The following is a 12,511-nucleotide window of genomic DNA, read 5'->3' on the forward strand; positions in this document are numbered from 1 at the left end:
GAAAAAACTCAGTGCTGACTTTTTCTGTGGGAGCAATGCAGACTTGCGCAATCATGAAGGCCCAAGACGATTGAGAAGCAGGTGAACCGGGCAGCGAATGGAAGCGCCTCTCTTTCCTCCTCCCTCTCCCTCTCCCTCTTCCTCTCCCTCGCTCCCGCCACCATCCTCTTCCTCCACCCATTAATACCCCTCCAAATCGGAGCTTCGGATCAGCCACACACTCCTTTTCTCGGACGCGCGGATCCCGTACAGGCCAAACCTTGGGATCACAGGTAAACAGCCCGACGCCTGGCGCGCGCGCGCTAAAATTACTCTTATCTAGATTTCTTGATTCGATTCCCTGTACCTTGAGCACGTTGAAGATGAGGATCTCATCTTGGTAGCCGTTTTGTGATGACACCGCGGGAATTGTTGCATCCGTGTTTTTGATTTTCTTTTCTTTCTGTAAATTCTGGTCTTGATTACGCAGCTTAATCGGGTGAACCGACAAGTGGCGACATTTTTTTTTTTGGCTTCTTTCTTTTTTCGCGAAAACGCAAAAGCCTTGCGTTTCGATGCATTGATAGATAAAGAAGAGTTTATGTACAAGTCCGAGGACGGACACACCACGCCGTACAACTCGACCCAAGAAAAAGGAAAAAACCCTAGACTAGGGGAGTAACTGGCGCACACCCCGGGCTCCCGCGTCCGCCCAAAGCCGCGCGTCAGCAGCAATGTCGTTGAACAAGGATGTCACCGAAGGCCGCGCATTGTCGAAGACCGCCGCGTTCCGATGCTTCCAAATCCACCATGCCGTGAGCATGATAACCGACGAAGTGCCCTTGCGCAGCTGGCGAGGGGTAGTCCGCACCACAAGCGACCACCACTCCGCGAAGTCACCCTCAGCCGTGGGTGGGCCTGAGGTGGATCGGATCCACGACAGAACCTCAAACCACACCGTCCTAGAGAAGGAACATCCTGTAAGGAGGTGCCTCATGGTTTCAGCAGATTGATCACATAACGGGCATCTCGGCGCATGCGGCAGCCCCCGTCGTGCCAACCTCTCACCCGTCCAGCACCTGTCAAGACAGGCCAACCAGATAAAGAACTTCACCCTAGGTGGCGCCCAGGATTTCCAGTTGAGCTTCCAAGACCCTGAGATGATTGACCCCTGGAAAAGGGTGTCATAGCAGGATCCAGCTGAATACTGTCCATCCGTCGTCCACCGCCACACCAACCTGTCCGGGTCCCCAGATAGTTGAATGTCCCTGAGTCTACCCCACAGCTTCTTTCTGATACACATGTTAAGGCTGTATTTAATTGATTTATCAAATGATTGAACGGAAGCTAATTTTTTATTTGTAAGGGTACAAGACAAATTGGAAATAGTTTAGTATCCTTAGGCTTGCATTTTGGAGAATCGATTGTTATCTACAAAGGTATCAGCATTTACAGAAAAAAAAATGTCTGCTCTAGATATCAGCATTCTTACATGTTAGAATTCTAACCTTACATTACATGATAATTACGATTTTTTCATTTTAGCTTTACAATTAGAAAGATGGAAGGTCAAAATGCTCTAGATCTCTTAGACTCATGTTTTCTTATATTAATAATATATTGGATTGCTAATTCTTAATAAATATTTGAAATATATTGCTTCGGGGAGATAAATCATAAATCTCATGACTGTGGTTAATCTAAGGCCCTACCTAGGACTGAACTCAATTCCCCTTTCCACGCCCTTGTGGTCTATGTACCCTGAAATTCGTTACTATTCTTTTGGGTGAATTTGTTTGATTCGTTATTTGCTTGACGATAAATGCAAGAAATCCTACTATATATTTACATTGTAGTCTGCTGAGTTGAACTAAACCATTTAAATGTGTAGACCTGTTTTGCAGAATGGAAGAGGAGATAGACACCCCTAGAGATTCTTCTTCTAAGCCGTGTGGGCCTTTGGAGGAGTACCGTATTCCAGATTACATTTTAAAACCAGATGCCCAACAGGTGCTTGTTGATCATGCTCCACAATGTCCTGTATTAGTGTTCATCAACTCGAAATCTGGTGGCCAACTTGGAAGTAGCTTGATCACCACATACCGTGAGCTTCTCAATGAAGCCCAGGTACTTTGTCTGGCTCTCTGAAGATCCTAGTAGCATTTTGAGTTCTGGAATTGTTGTCAGAGCCATTATGTTGTTCTTCAGGTTATTGATCTGTCAGAAGAGGCTCCGGATAAGGTTTTGCGCCGTTTGTATGTCAACGTTGAAAGGCTCAAGATTGAGGGGGACATTCTCGCTGTTCAAATTTGGAGGACGATGAGATTAATTGTGAGTGATGACATCTTCAAGATATATCATGCTAAGATGATGCCTTTCTAGGCCTGCTGTTTCATGTGTTGACTGAATAAATTTGGATAGGTTGCAGGCGGCGATGGTACAGCAAGTTGGCTGCTTGGGGTAGTGAGCGATCTTAAGCTTTCCCACCCCCCTCCAGTTGCTACCGTACCTCTGGGAACTGGAAACAACCTTCCATTTTCATTTGGATGGGTAGGTGGTCAACTTATTGTGCACATTATGCATGTAAAACATATTCCATTCATGATTTTGTGTGCTTCAAGTTTTACGACAAAAAGAAAAGATAAAAGCCATGTTTACCTATTCTCCCTGATGAAAGGTGGCAGAAAGAAGGTGACTCGGCTACACTCTTCTGATGCCTGAGCTAGTGCTGTGCATAGCGTGATACCATTGTTGTGTTTTATTGTTTTCTGTCGTCTAAGTTACGTACGGTGGATGTAAAAGTTCTTTGATCCCCTTTGTTTCTAGCCGCTTGGATGCTAATGCTATTCGCCGACTGATTTAGCTCTTTCTTTCACCCCAAGCTTGTTTCCCGTGAGGAACTTGTCTACACTTGCTTCTGTATGTAGGGAAGCATTATAACTCATTCTGAATTCTACATTTCAGGGAAAGAAAAATCCTTCTACAGACCAAGAGGCTGTAAAATCGTTCCTTGGGCTTGTGAAACACGCAAAAGAGATTAAAATTGATAGGTACCGCCTGAAATGTAATGTTTATAAGTCATATTATTTTATTTATGTATTTCTTGCCTGGAGGATTAAAAAACTGCTTAACTGTCAACATTTCCAACAATAATGTAGTATGCTTCAAGGTTCATTTCATTTCTTCTCATGCTTCTATAATCTATTTTTTTCGAGGTTGCTGTAATCTATATAAGCTACTCCCTCCGATCCATAATAAGTGTCGGGGTTTTAGTTCAAATTTGGACTGTAATCTATTTTTTTCGAGGTTGCTGTAATCTATATAAGGTACTCCCTCCGATCCATAATAAGTGTCGGGGTTTTAGTTCAAATTTGGACTAAATTGAACTAAAGCCCCGACACTTATTATGGATCGGAGGGAGTAGCTGATTCTTGTTTCTTAAGTAACTTAAGAATCGCCACTTCATTTGTTTATGTCTGTAATCTGCATCTTATGCATGCATAATTGTGCAATCTAATGGTCACATTAATGTTTCAGTTGGCATCTACTTTTGAGGATGCGAGCTCCAAAGGAAGGTCCATGTGAACCCATTGCTCCCTTAGAGTTGCCTCATTCACTACATGCGTTCCACCGTGTGTCAAGTGGTGACTCACACGATGTGGTACGCATGCCTTTATGCAAGTATTTCTTATTGTTAGATATGTGCATCAAAGTAAGACATCTGGTTACTAAATCTAATTCAATGTTTTCTGGTTGTTTTTCCTTCTTCCCTCCAGGAAGGTTACCACACATTCCGCGGAGGATTTTGGAATTACTTCAGTATGGGTAATGATTTCTATGTTTATCTGCCTAATTAATTTCTGACATGAACCACAGAGGAATATGTACCATCAACAGCCCAGCTGTTTAGTGCCCTATCTGATTATCACTTCTGATACTAAATTCCAAAGTTTCTTCAGTGAACCCTCAAGCATATATTAATGCAAAAAATGGTAAGTCATACGTGTTGATCATGATTTACATGTTGCAGGGATGGATGCAGAAGTGTCTTATGCATTTCATTCTGAAAGGAAGAGAAATCCAGAGAAATTCAAAAACCAGATGACCAATCAGGTGTCTTTTTAATTCTTAGGAGATAATTTCCTTTCCCTCAGTTGATTAGACAAATCATCAGCTAGTGTCATTCAAGGAATGCTTAGTCTTGGGAATTGTCAATGCAATCATCTATACAGGGTGCATATGCTAAGCTTGGACTTAAACAAGGATGGTTTTGTGCATCTCTAAGTCATCCGTCTTCGAGGTAGTTTGTTCATTTATCGTGCATTTATATAATCTTCTTAATCGCATATGTACCTGTTATTTTGAATGTTTTGGACATGTTGAAGTATGCTGACCTTTCCTCATCATCTTAGACTCTTTATGGCATGCAACTCAATATGGCATCAAAGCCAAGAGATCTTTGTGCTGAGAGAGCCTACACGTAAATAAGAGTGTTCAAGTATGAGTATGGTCCCACTTTATGATCAGAAGAGCCTTTTGGGTGGACCATTTCGCCCATGAAACTCAATTGAGAAATCCCTATAGTGTCATTTACTTTCATTTGTGAAGACAGAGTGTATCTGATCTGGACCAGAAGATGTTCCTCGAGTTTTTTATAAAGATAGACCACGGAACTCCAAGTGATCTCTGCGAATAAACTGGAAGGGGAGAGAATGTACTTTACAAGACCACATCAAGACTAATTTATCCATTTCTGTTAACTCCAATTTCTAGATCACTACCAAGTACCAAACTTTTTAGTTTAATTAGATTTAGGCATCAGCTTATTCTGGACAGTTTTAGGTTACAAAGGGATATTGCTAATTATTTTTACAGTTTGGTCCTTTTTTATCTTTTATTGATAAGCTAGAATGCTTTGTTCCAGGAATATTCCTCAATTTGCAAAGGTGAAGGTTATGAAAAGAGCTGGTGGCCACTGGGAAGAACTACAAATTCATCACAGGTAAACTTTGATGCCTTTCAGTTTCAGTGGATCACACTTTATTTTATTCTTGTACATTGTAATTTAAACCTACGGGCTTAGAGTATGATATCATACAAGTATGTGGAATTTTTTGCTTACTTTGTTCCTTCTGTTCCGTTACCTTACTAAATAAATTCTATTTGGGTTCTACCAATATCATGACAACATTAGTAATCTTCTTGGGTAGTAGATTGCTTATCTGTGCTACTCTACCTCTCGCAGCATTCGGTCGATCGTCTGTCTCAATCTGCCTAGTTTTTCCGGAGGTTTCAATCCATGGGGCACACCTGGCACGAGAAGAGCAGAAGATGTGAGTTTCCATACGACATGCCCTGTCAATTGATGCGTGTTGATATGATTCACATATTTCCTGTGACAATCTGTAGAGGGAATTCACAGCGCCTTACGTTGATGATGGTCTTCTTGAGGTTGTTGGGTTTCGTGATGCTTGGCATGGGCTGGTTTTGCTGGCTCCTAATGGACACGGCCATCGCCTTGCACAGGTATAGAGTGCTTCTTCCGCTCCTCCTACCATCGTTTTGGCATCTCAGAACTGAAAATGAGACATGATTGCCTGTTGCGACGCAATAATTTGCTGTGTAATTTTCTGCTTCAGAACTCTTTTCTTCTTTCATTTTATCTCATGCTGATATCCTGCAAAACCAGGCCCACAGGATCCGCTTCGAGTTCCACAAAGGTGCGGCGGACCACACATTCATGAGGGTCGATGGGGAGCCATGGAAGCAGCCCCTCCCAAAGGACGACGACACTATCGTTGTGGAGATCTCCTGCCTAGGTCAGGTGACCATGCTAGCGAATGAGCCCTGCAAGTCGAAGAGCTTCAGTGACCCGTTGTCGTCGCTCGGTCATGATAGCCACCACCACGACCATGGCGATGAAGACAAGGATGGTGTTGGGGACGAGGATGAGTGGGAGGATGGCAGGAGGAAGTTTGGGGCCGCGGATACGTTCAAGCTCCCTGATGAGATCGACATTGCTCATCTCAGCTGAGCTGCATATCCATTTTGATCTTAAATATCATACTGTAACAGTTTACAATACTTCAAGTAAGCGATGCAGGTGCGGAGCAGCTAATTTTGTTAAATTTAAAATTTGATATTAAGTATGGAATGTATAGAGCAGATTCTGGATAGAAATACACAAGTTATTCCACATAGAATTTTACTATGTTTTCTATAAGTCCATTTCCTTGTTAACCCTGTACATTTTCTACATTCTATTAATTGAAAAGTTAGCGTTGCTGGATCTTTTAAATATTTCTGTGGTAGTTGTTCTTTTAACTCTACATAGTATATGCTGCAACATTTCTACTTCCTGTATACTAGTTTAATGTTGTAAATCATTTTGATTTATCTGCAATCGATTGTTCAAAATTGAGGCCTTTTTTAAAAAAATCGCCTGATTATATGTGGTAACTCGTAGATGCATCCCGTTTAATATCTCAAGAAACACCCAGTGAAGATCGAGCTTACAGTTGCGAACTAAATTGTCCAGTTATGTGCACTATAGAAACAAAAAAAATTAAGGACCTCTTTCGTAGGAACTTTTCTTATAGATCCTGTTTGGTTAGTATGATTTCAGTTCATAGGAAGTTTTTCTATGGTCTACTTTGCATGCAACCTAATGTAAATTTCCTTTGTTTATATTAAACTATGGCATATACACAATACTTCAGAAAAGTTATTATGCTCTTCCTGCAACGCAACCAGATGACAATGTACTGTATTATAAATCGATACATGATTCAACATATCATGACATATATTATTCCATGTTTTCCCTATTTCTAATTATTCCTACATTTACCCTATTCCTGCATTTCAGATATCATGTGAACCAAAGAGACTCTAAATGAGTATCTAGGATAACATATGCTGCTAAGAACTAGTGATACTTCCACGAACTGAGATAGGAAGACGATTTTTCATCTACATTTCTGCACTCAAAATCACAATCAAAGGACAGCATCAACATGAGACTAAACCTCTAATCTGGTCCCCAGCAGATGAGATGCATCACGCTCTCGTCCTTCTCCGCTCTCCTCATCTTCTCTGCCGCCGCTGTCTTCGCCGTCGCCTGCATCTCAGCCGTGCCTCCTGAGAACCACGCCCGACGGTGAGGAGCGGGCGCCGCCAGCGACGGCCTAGGAATAGTCGGCGGCTTGGTCGACGCCGGCTGTTCTGCCCGCACGGCGGCCTGCACCACCCTGACGCACACCCTGCTCAGGTAGCCCAGGCTCATCACCGACCTTGCCGTTGATCAGATCGCTTCTTCACAACTCGGCGGTGGCTAATGAAGCCATCTGAAAGGCCAAGAAAACTGTAGTGGGTTACTACTTGCTGGGCAAGAATGGCTCGGACAAAATGCTTATTTGCCAAGAAATCGATTTTATGTGACAAATTAACCCTTGACAGCCTTACTAATAGGAATGCACTCAATTATCCTGCCGATGTCTACTTTTATTTCCATTTTATAACCTACATTTTGTGGCTGCCGAGAAGGGCCCACATAAACGTCTAACGTGGCGAGGATGCACGGGCTGGATCGAGGTCTCGCACCTATTTCGATCAAGAGGATTTTACCGACTCAAAACTCTGTGTCAAGATGAACAATCGCCAAGCTCGGTGTGTACACGATCAAATCAGCCTATAATTTTGTTGCAGGGCGTAATGGGATGTAATAGGCTGATAGTGCACTCAGACTGCTCACAAGTCATTGAAGTTATGAAAAGTGGCGGCAACACATATGGACCAGCTGCAGCTATCTTTGGAGATTGCACTTTATTTTGCCGGGAGTTTGTGGATGTGATCTTCGAGCATTGCCCTATGGAGGCGAATATGGCGGCAGATAGGTTAGCTAGTAGAGCGGCTGGACCTGATTTTTTAGTTGATGTCATTTCGAATGATGTATCCCTATTACCCAAATTAATATAATCTGCCAGGAAGGCTTTCCCTCAAAAAGAAAATCAGCATATAATTTGATGAGATCTGAGGAGTTTGTGTCACGGCAAAGCTTGAGTAAACGTGGTTTGTCTATAGACTCCACTGTTGAGGAGACTCTTTGGAAGAGGTTATGGAGTATCAAAGCCCCGGGGAAAATGAAGATTACTCTTTGGCGTTTGGGACATGACTCTCTTTCTAGTGAATCTCAACTTCGACGATGCAACATCTCAGCGTACGATGCATGCTTGTTTTGCAATAGAGAGGAGAGTGCCATACAAACGATTGTGTTTTGCCCTTATGCGGTTGAAGTTTGGCGAGCAATTACAACAGTGTATCATGTTCATCTTCTCAGCAAGCACTTCTCAACTCCAAAATCCTAGGTTTTGAACTTTCTGACTAGATCAAATGTCCGAGAAGCGGTCACTTTGGCTATTATGGTGTGGCACATATGGGAGGCGCACAATGGCATTCGTAATGCGGAGAGAAGAAAGCACCCAAGCAGCCTTGCGGAACAAATAAAAGTGTATATCAAGTTGATCTTGTTGCATCTATTCAAGACTCCTACCGACCATAGACGTGAGACCTCTTCTTCAACAACATATTGGTCTCCGCCGCCGGCTGTCATTAACGTTGATGCAGCTTTGTTCTCTTCTTCTTCCCGGATAGGGGCACGCGTCGTGATCAGGGACCACAATGGTAAATTTCTCACCGCATGCAGCAAATTACTTGATGAGGTCACGGTGCTGGAAATTGTTGAAGCACTCGCTATTAGAAGTGCATTTTCCCTCGTAAAGGAAGAAGGTTCGGACATATTCATCTTGGTGTCGGATTGCCTCTCGATCATCCAACGGATTCTTTCTCCAATCCATGATCGATCGCTAGCTGGAGTGATGGTTGAGGACATCAAGACCCTAGATGCGCCCTTGTCTTTGGTGACTTTTCATCATGTTAGTCATCGTCATAATAATGCAGCACATTGTTTAGCTCGTAGAGGTGAAAGCTTTGGTAGTGTTTTCTTCCGTGATTTGTTCCCGGAGTTTATCCACAACAAACTTTATATTGACATTATTTGATCAATAAAGTGTTGAATTCTCAAAAACAAGAACAATCGCTGGCCAAAGAGATGGTGAAGAGGGGAGTGATGTAGGCATACTTTATTGGATACCTCATACTAACATACATGGTGTGATCCAAGAAAAATTCACATGATGATCCTTGAAGCCCAAGAGAAGATAGCTGCTATAAAGCACTCGAAGCCCAGGAGCATGGTGTATCAATCAAGGAAAAATCAATTCTTAATCTGTCCACGACTCGGATAATGTAGTACCTGAGACATGCCTCCTTTATGAAGTCCAGGAGGGGCCTCTCGAGCGGATCTATGCAAGACATTACACACACCCTACGAAACACCAAACCCTAGCCACGCTAGATAAACCTCGCCATAGCCAATCTTGTCGATTTATGTGATCTCATCATCAATACAAGCAACAAGCAACATGTAGGGTTTCTCCTTCGGAGGCCTGAAGCTGGGTAAAATTTGATTTGTCCCTGTTTCATGTGCTTGTACACCGTCGATACCATCATCATGCTTATTCCCCAAAACTCAAGTCCATCACGTATGGGCATTACCGTGGTTACCCCGACGTTAATTGGAGCCATCTGTGGGAAGTCTGCGTGATGTATATATGTCTTTGCAGTTTCTATCCCATGAATCTTCAACTCGTCGGTTTTCGGAGAATCGATCTGATATGGATCTATGGCTTACAGAATACACCCGTCGGCCGTGCGATCGGCCTTTGCCTCCTTTCACGAGGGAGAAGAGATGACTTTCGGAAGTTTCCGCTTTCACTTCAATTTGGTGGGCTATAGCCTCCTCATGGATCCAATCTTCTTGGTTCATACGGAGTCGACATCACCATCAGCCACTTCGGAATCTACAACTACATCTTCTGTTGGCTCTTGCAGCGAGATTGACTCAACGCTGACCCCGCACTCAACATCTATATCGACCTCTACACCAACAACAGTGTATTGCTTCACCTATGACGCTCATCATGTCATGCGTCCATACTATCTTACGAGGAGTCGTGAGAGTTGTCTCGCCACCCGCAACAATGGTGGTAGTCAGAGCACTCGCCTAGCACACTTCCAGTGTGTGGTAGTCATCGCTACCGAAACCCTTGTTGAGAAATGGCCAAGGGCACGGGAAGGCTCCTCTCAATGAAAAATTAATGACATAGTCACTGCTCGAACCAACCATGTTCTTCCTCCTTTGGCTTGGAAGAGGGACATGGGGACCATTAGAGGTGAGAAACCCCTCACGGGAGCTGAAACCAAAAGACGAGTTGATTTCTTATCATTGCCTCCTTGCAGGTCGACAAGTCGGGATGGAAGATGAGCATAAGAAGTTATTAATTGAAAAGAAAAATATGGAAGAAGAAAGGAAGGCACTCGATGCTCGAAAGAAGGCCGCCGACGAATCTAGTCAGCGGCGTGCAAAACTATCTTCCATTTGTTCTTCAAGATCGCCACTGGAGGAGGAGGCGCCCAGAAACAAGGATCTCGATTGCCCCGTGTTGGCAAAGATGACCAACAATTAATGTCTAAAGATCTTACTTTAGCCTTCACGGTAGATGAGTTGGGTGACATAGTGGCCAATATACCGCAAGGTGGCATGATTGCGGCCGCCACGTACCTACTCTCCACACAACCTCTAGAAAATGATCCATGTGCAAGTGCTCATCAGGCAGCTCTCTTTGGTTTAAACATGGCAACGGCCACGCTTCTGCCGGAGGCAAACCACCAAAAAGAAAAGGCAGTCGAACCACGGCTAGCTAACCATTCTCCAAAGGGTAAATTGATGTCCACGTCACCATCGTAGCCCGCGACGGGATTCTCCAGATCAAAGACAACGAAACCACGATGCCCGTAACGGTATCGCGGAACGTAAGATTGATAGAGATCGTGTATAACGTGCCAACCTTGAGTCTAGAGATTCTTGTGATGACGAGAAGGTGTGCGGTGCGAGCTTTTTTAATCGTTGTATTCATTAAAAACCGATGCCCAAAGGATTTAAGCTCTCCACCGATCATCGTAAGTATGATGGATCCGAAGAACCAAAGACTTGGTTGACCGATCATTTGACGGTGGTCTGGTGCAGTGGAGGCACAGAGACATAACCATGCAGTCTCTACAGCTGCATCTTAGGGTTTCCGCCCGCGCATGACTCGAAAGCCTCCCCGCAGGATCAGTCCACAACTGGGATGAGTTAAAACACATCTTCATTCGCAACTTTCAGGCCACTTACAAACGTCCATCGTCCATCGAGGAGTTGTGATCATGCACTCAAAGGCATAATGAGCCTATACGCTCATATATTCATAGGTTGATTAATTTGAAGAACTCAGCCGAAGACATCTCGGAAGAGAGAGCAATCGAGGCTTTAAACAATGAAGTACGCAGTAAAGAACTCACAGAAGAACTGGGTTGGAAAAAAGCCTAAATCCATTGCTCAACCAATGGGGTGATGGAGAAGATGTTGTGCACAACCGAGGATGTTCGGATGATGACATGGAAGGAAGGAGGTTCGACCGCAATAGCGACAGCAGAAGGAAACGTAGGAATCGCAACTATGACAGAATCGACCACCCCGAGTTGGTCGTTGCTGGTTTCTCTGAGAGACGAGATGACGAGATGAGATGACGATAATCATAGCAACAGCTACTGTAATGGAAACAATCGTGACGGAGGAGGCTAGCGAAGACTAGGCGTGATTTTCAGCCACAACGAATCCAGGATGAAGGACCTTCGGCGTCCCAGATATTAGCAAGACCATGCACCATTCACTTCTACATGGATGACAGTGGTAAAAGGTCAAACCATCTACGCAAGGACTGTCGCCACTTCAAAAGGCTCCACGAAACCTACAGCAACATGCAGGAACATGCCGTCAATCAAGGTCACCCTCCGTGCATGGGGCAATCGCATACAATGCACCTCCCTCCACCATCGGTGAATCATGGAGCCCAGCAACAGCAGCTTATGCAGAATAGTCTTCCATTGTAGACCGTGCTAGCAATGAAGAGGCTGACACATTGGCCAACATCGGATCTACTCGAGCACCCATCCCAGCAGGGGTCTTCCTCGAGCAAATTCAAGAGCACTCCATCAAGGTGAAGCCTTCAGCATCAACTCAGCAACCGATAACACACTTGGGGGTTGTGCCCGAGACATCTACATTAGTAGGCGAGCAAGACATTGAGAAGGTCCAGCAAAACTATAACTGATTGAACCAATGTGAACAAACCCGTACCTCGCGAATCTCATATGACATGAGCTTCCAGGGGTTCCAACTTCCAAAAGAGGCATGGCACATCATTCATCGTTCCACTACCTATCAAGTTATTAATGATGAACTCTACAAACGTAGCAATATCTAGCATCCTACAAAGGTGTATTGCACCCGATGATGATAGGAGTATCGTGCTCGACATCCATGAGGGCATCTGTGGTCACCATGCTAGCAGTCGAGCGCTTGTGGCCAATG

The 12,511-nt window shown here is 44.0% G+C and overlaps 1 protein-coding gene across 3 annotated transcripts; it reads left to right on the forward strand.

Moving 5' to 3' along the window:
• Positions 1-47: 47 nt before the first annotated feature.
• Positions 48-6,280, forward strand: LOC124688604 (diacylglycerol kinase 1-like). Of its 3 annotated transcripts, XM_047222276.1 has the most exons (14): positions 48-272; positions 1,871-2,106; positions 2,188-2,310; positions 2,401-2,529; positions 2,944-3,029; positions 3,517-3,640; positions 3,756-3,804; positions 4,010-4,092; positions 4,212-4,279; positions 4,904-4,981; positions 5,225-5,312; positions 5,389-5,505; positions 5,669-6,032; positions 6,064-6,280. In XM_047222276.1, the coding sequence occupies exons 2-13, from the start codon at positions 1,885-1,887 to the stop codon at positions 6,011-6,013; spliced, it is 1,512 nt and encodes a 503-aa protein (XP_047078232.1). In that variant the 5' UTR covers positions 48-272; positions 1,871-1,884; the 3' UTR covers positions 6,014-6,032; positions 6,064-6,280. The 3 variants fall into 3 exon arrangements, with proteins under 3 accessions (XP_047078232.1, XP_047078221.1, XP_047078226.1); XM_047222265.1 differs by having other exon boundaries at positions 5,669-6,280; XM_047222270.1 differs by having other exon boundaries at positions 1,884-2,106; positions 5,669-6,280.
• Positions 6,281-12,511: the final 6,231 nt, after the last annotated feature.

The sequence above is a fragment of the Lolium rigidum genome, chromosome 1, assembly GCF_022539505.1.
Source record: "Lolium rigidum isolate FL_2022 chromosome 1, APGP_CSIRO_Lrig_0.1, whole genome shotgun sequence".
Taxonomy (NCBI): domain Eukaryota; kingdom Viridiplantae; phylum Streptophyta; class Magnoliopsida; order Poales; family Poaceae; genus Lolium; species Lolium rigidum.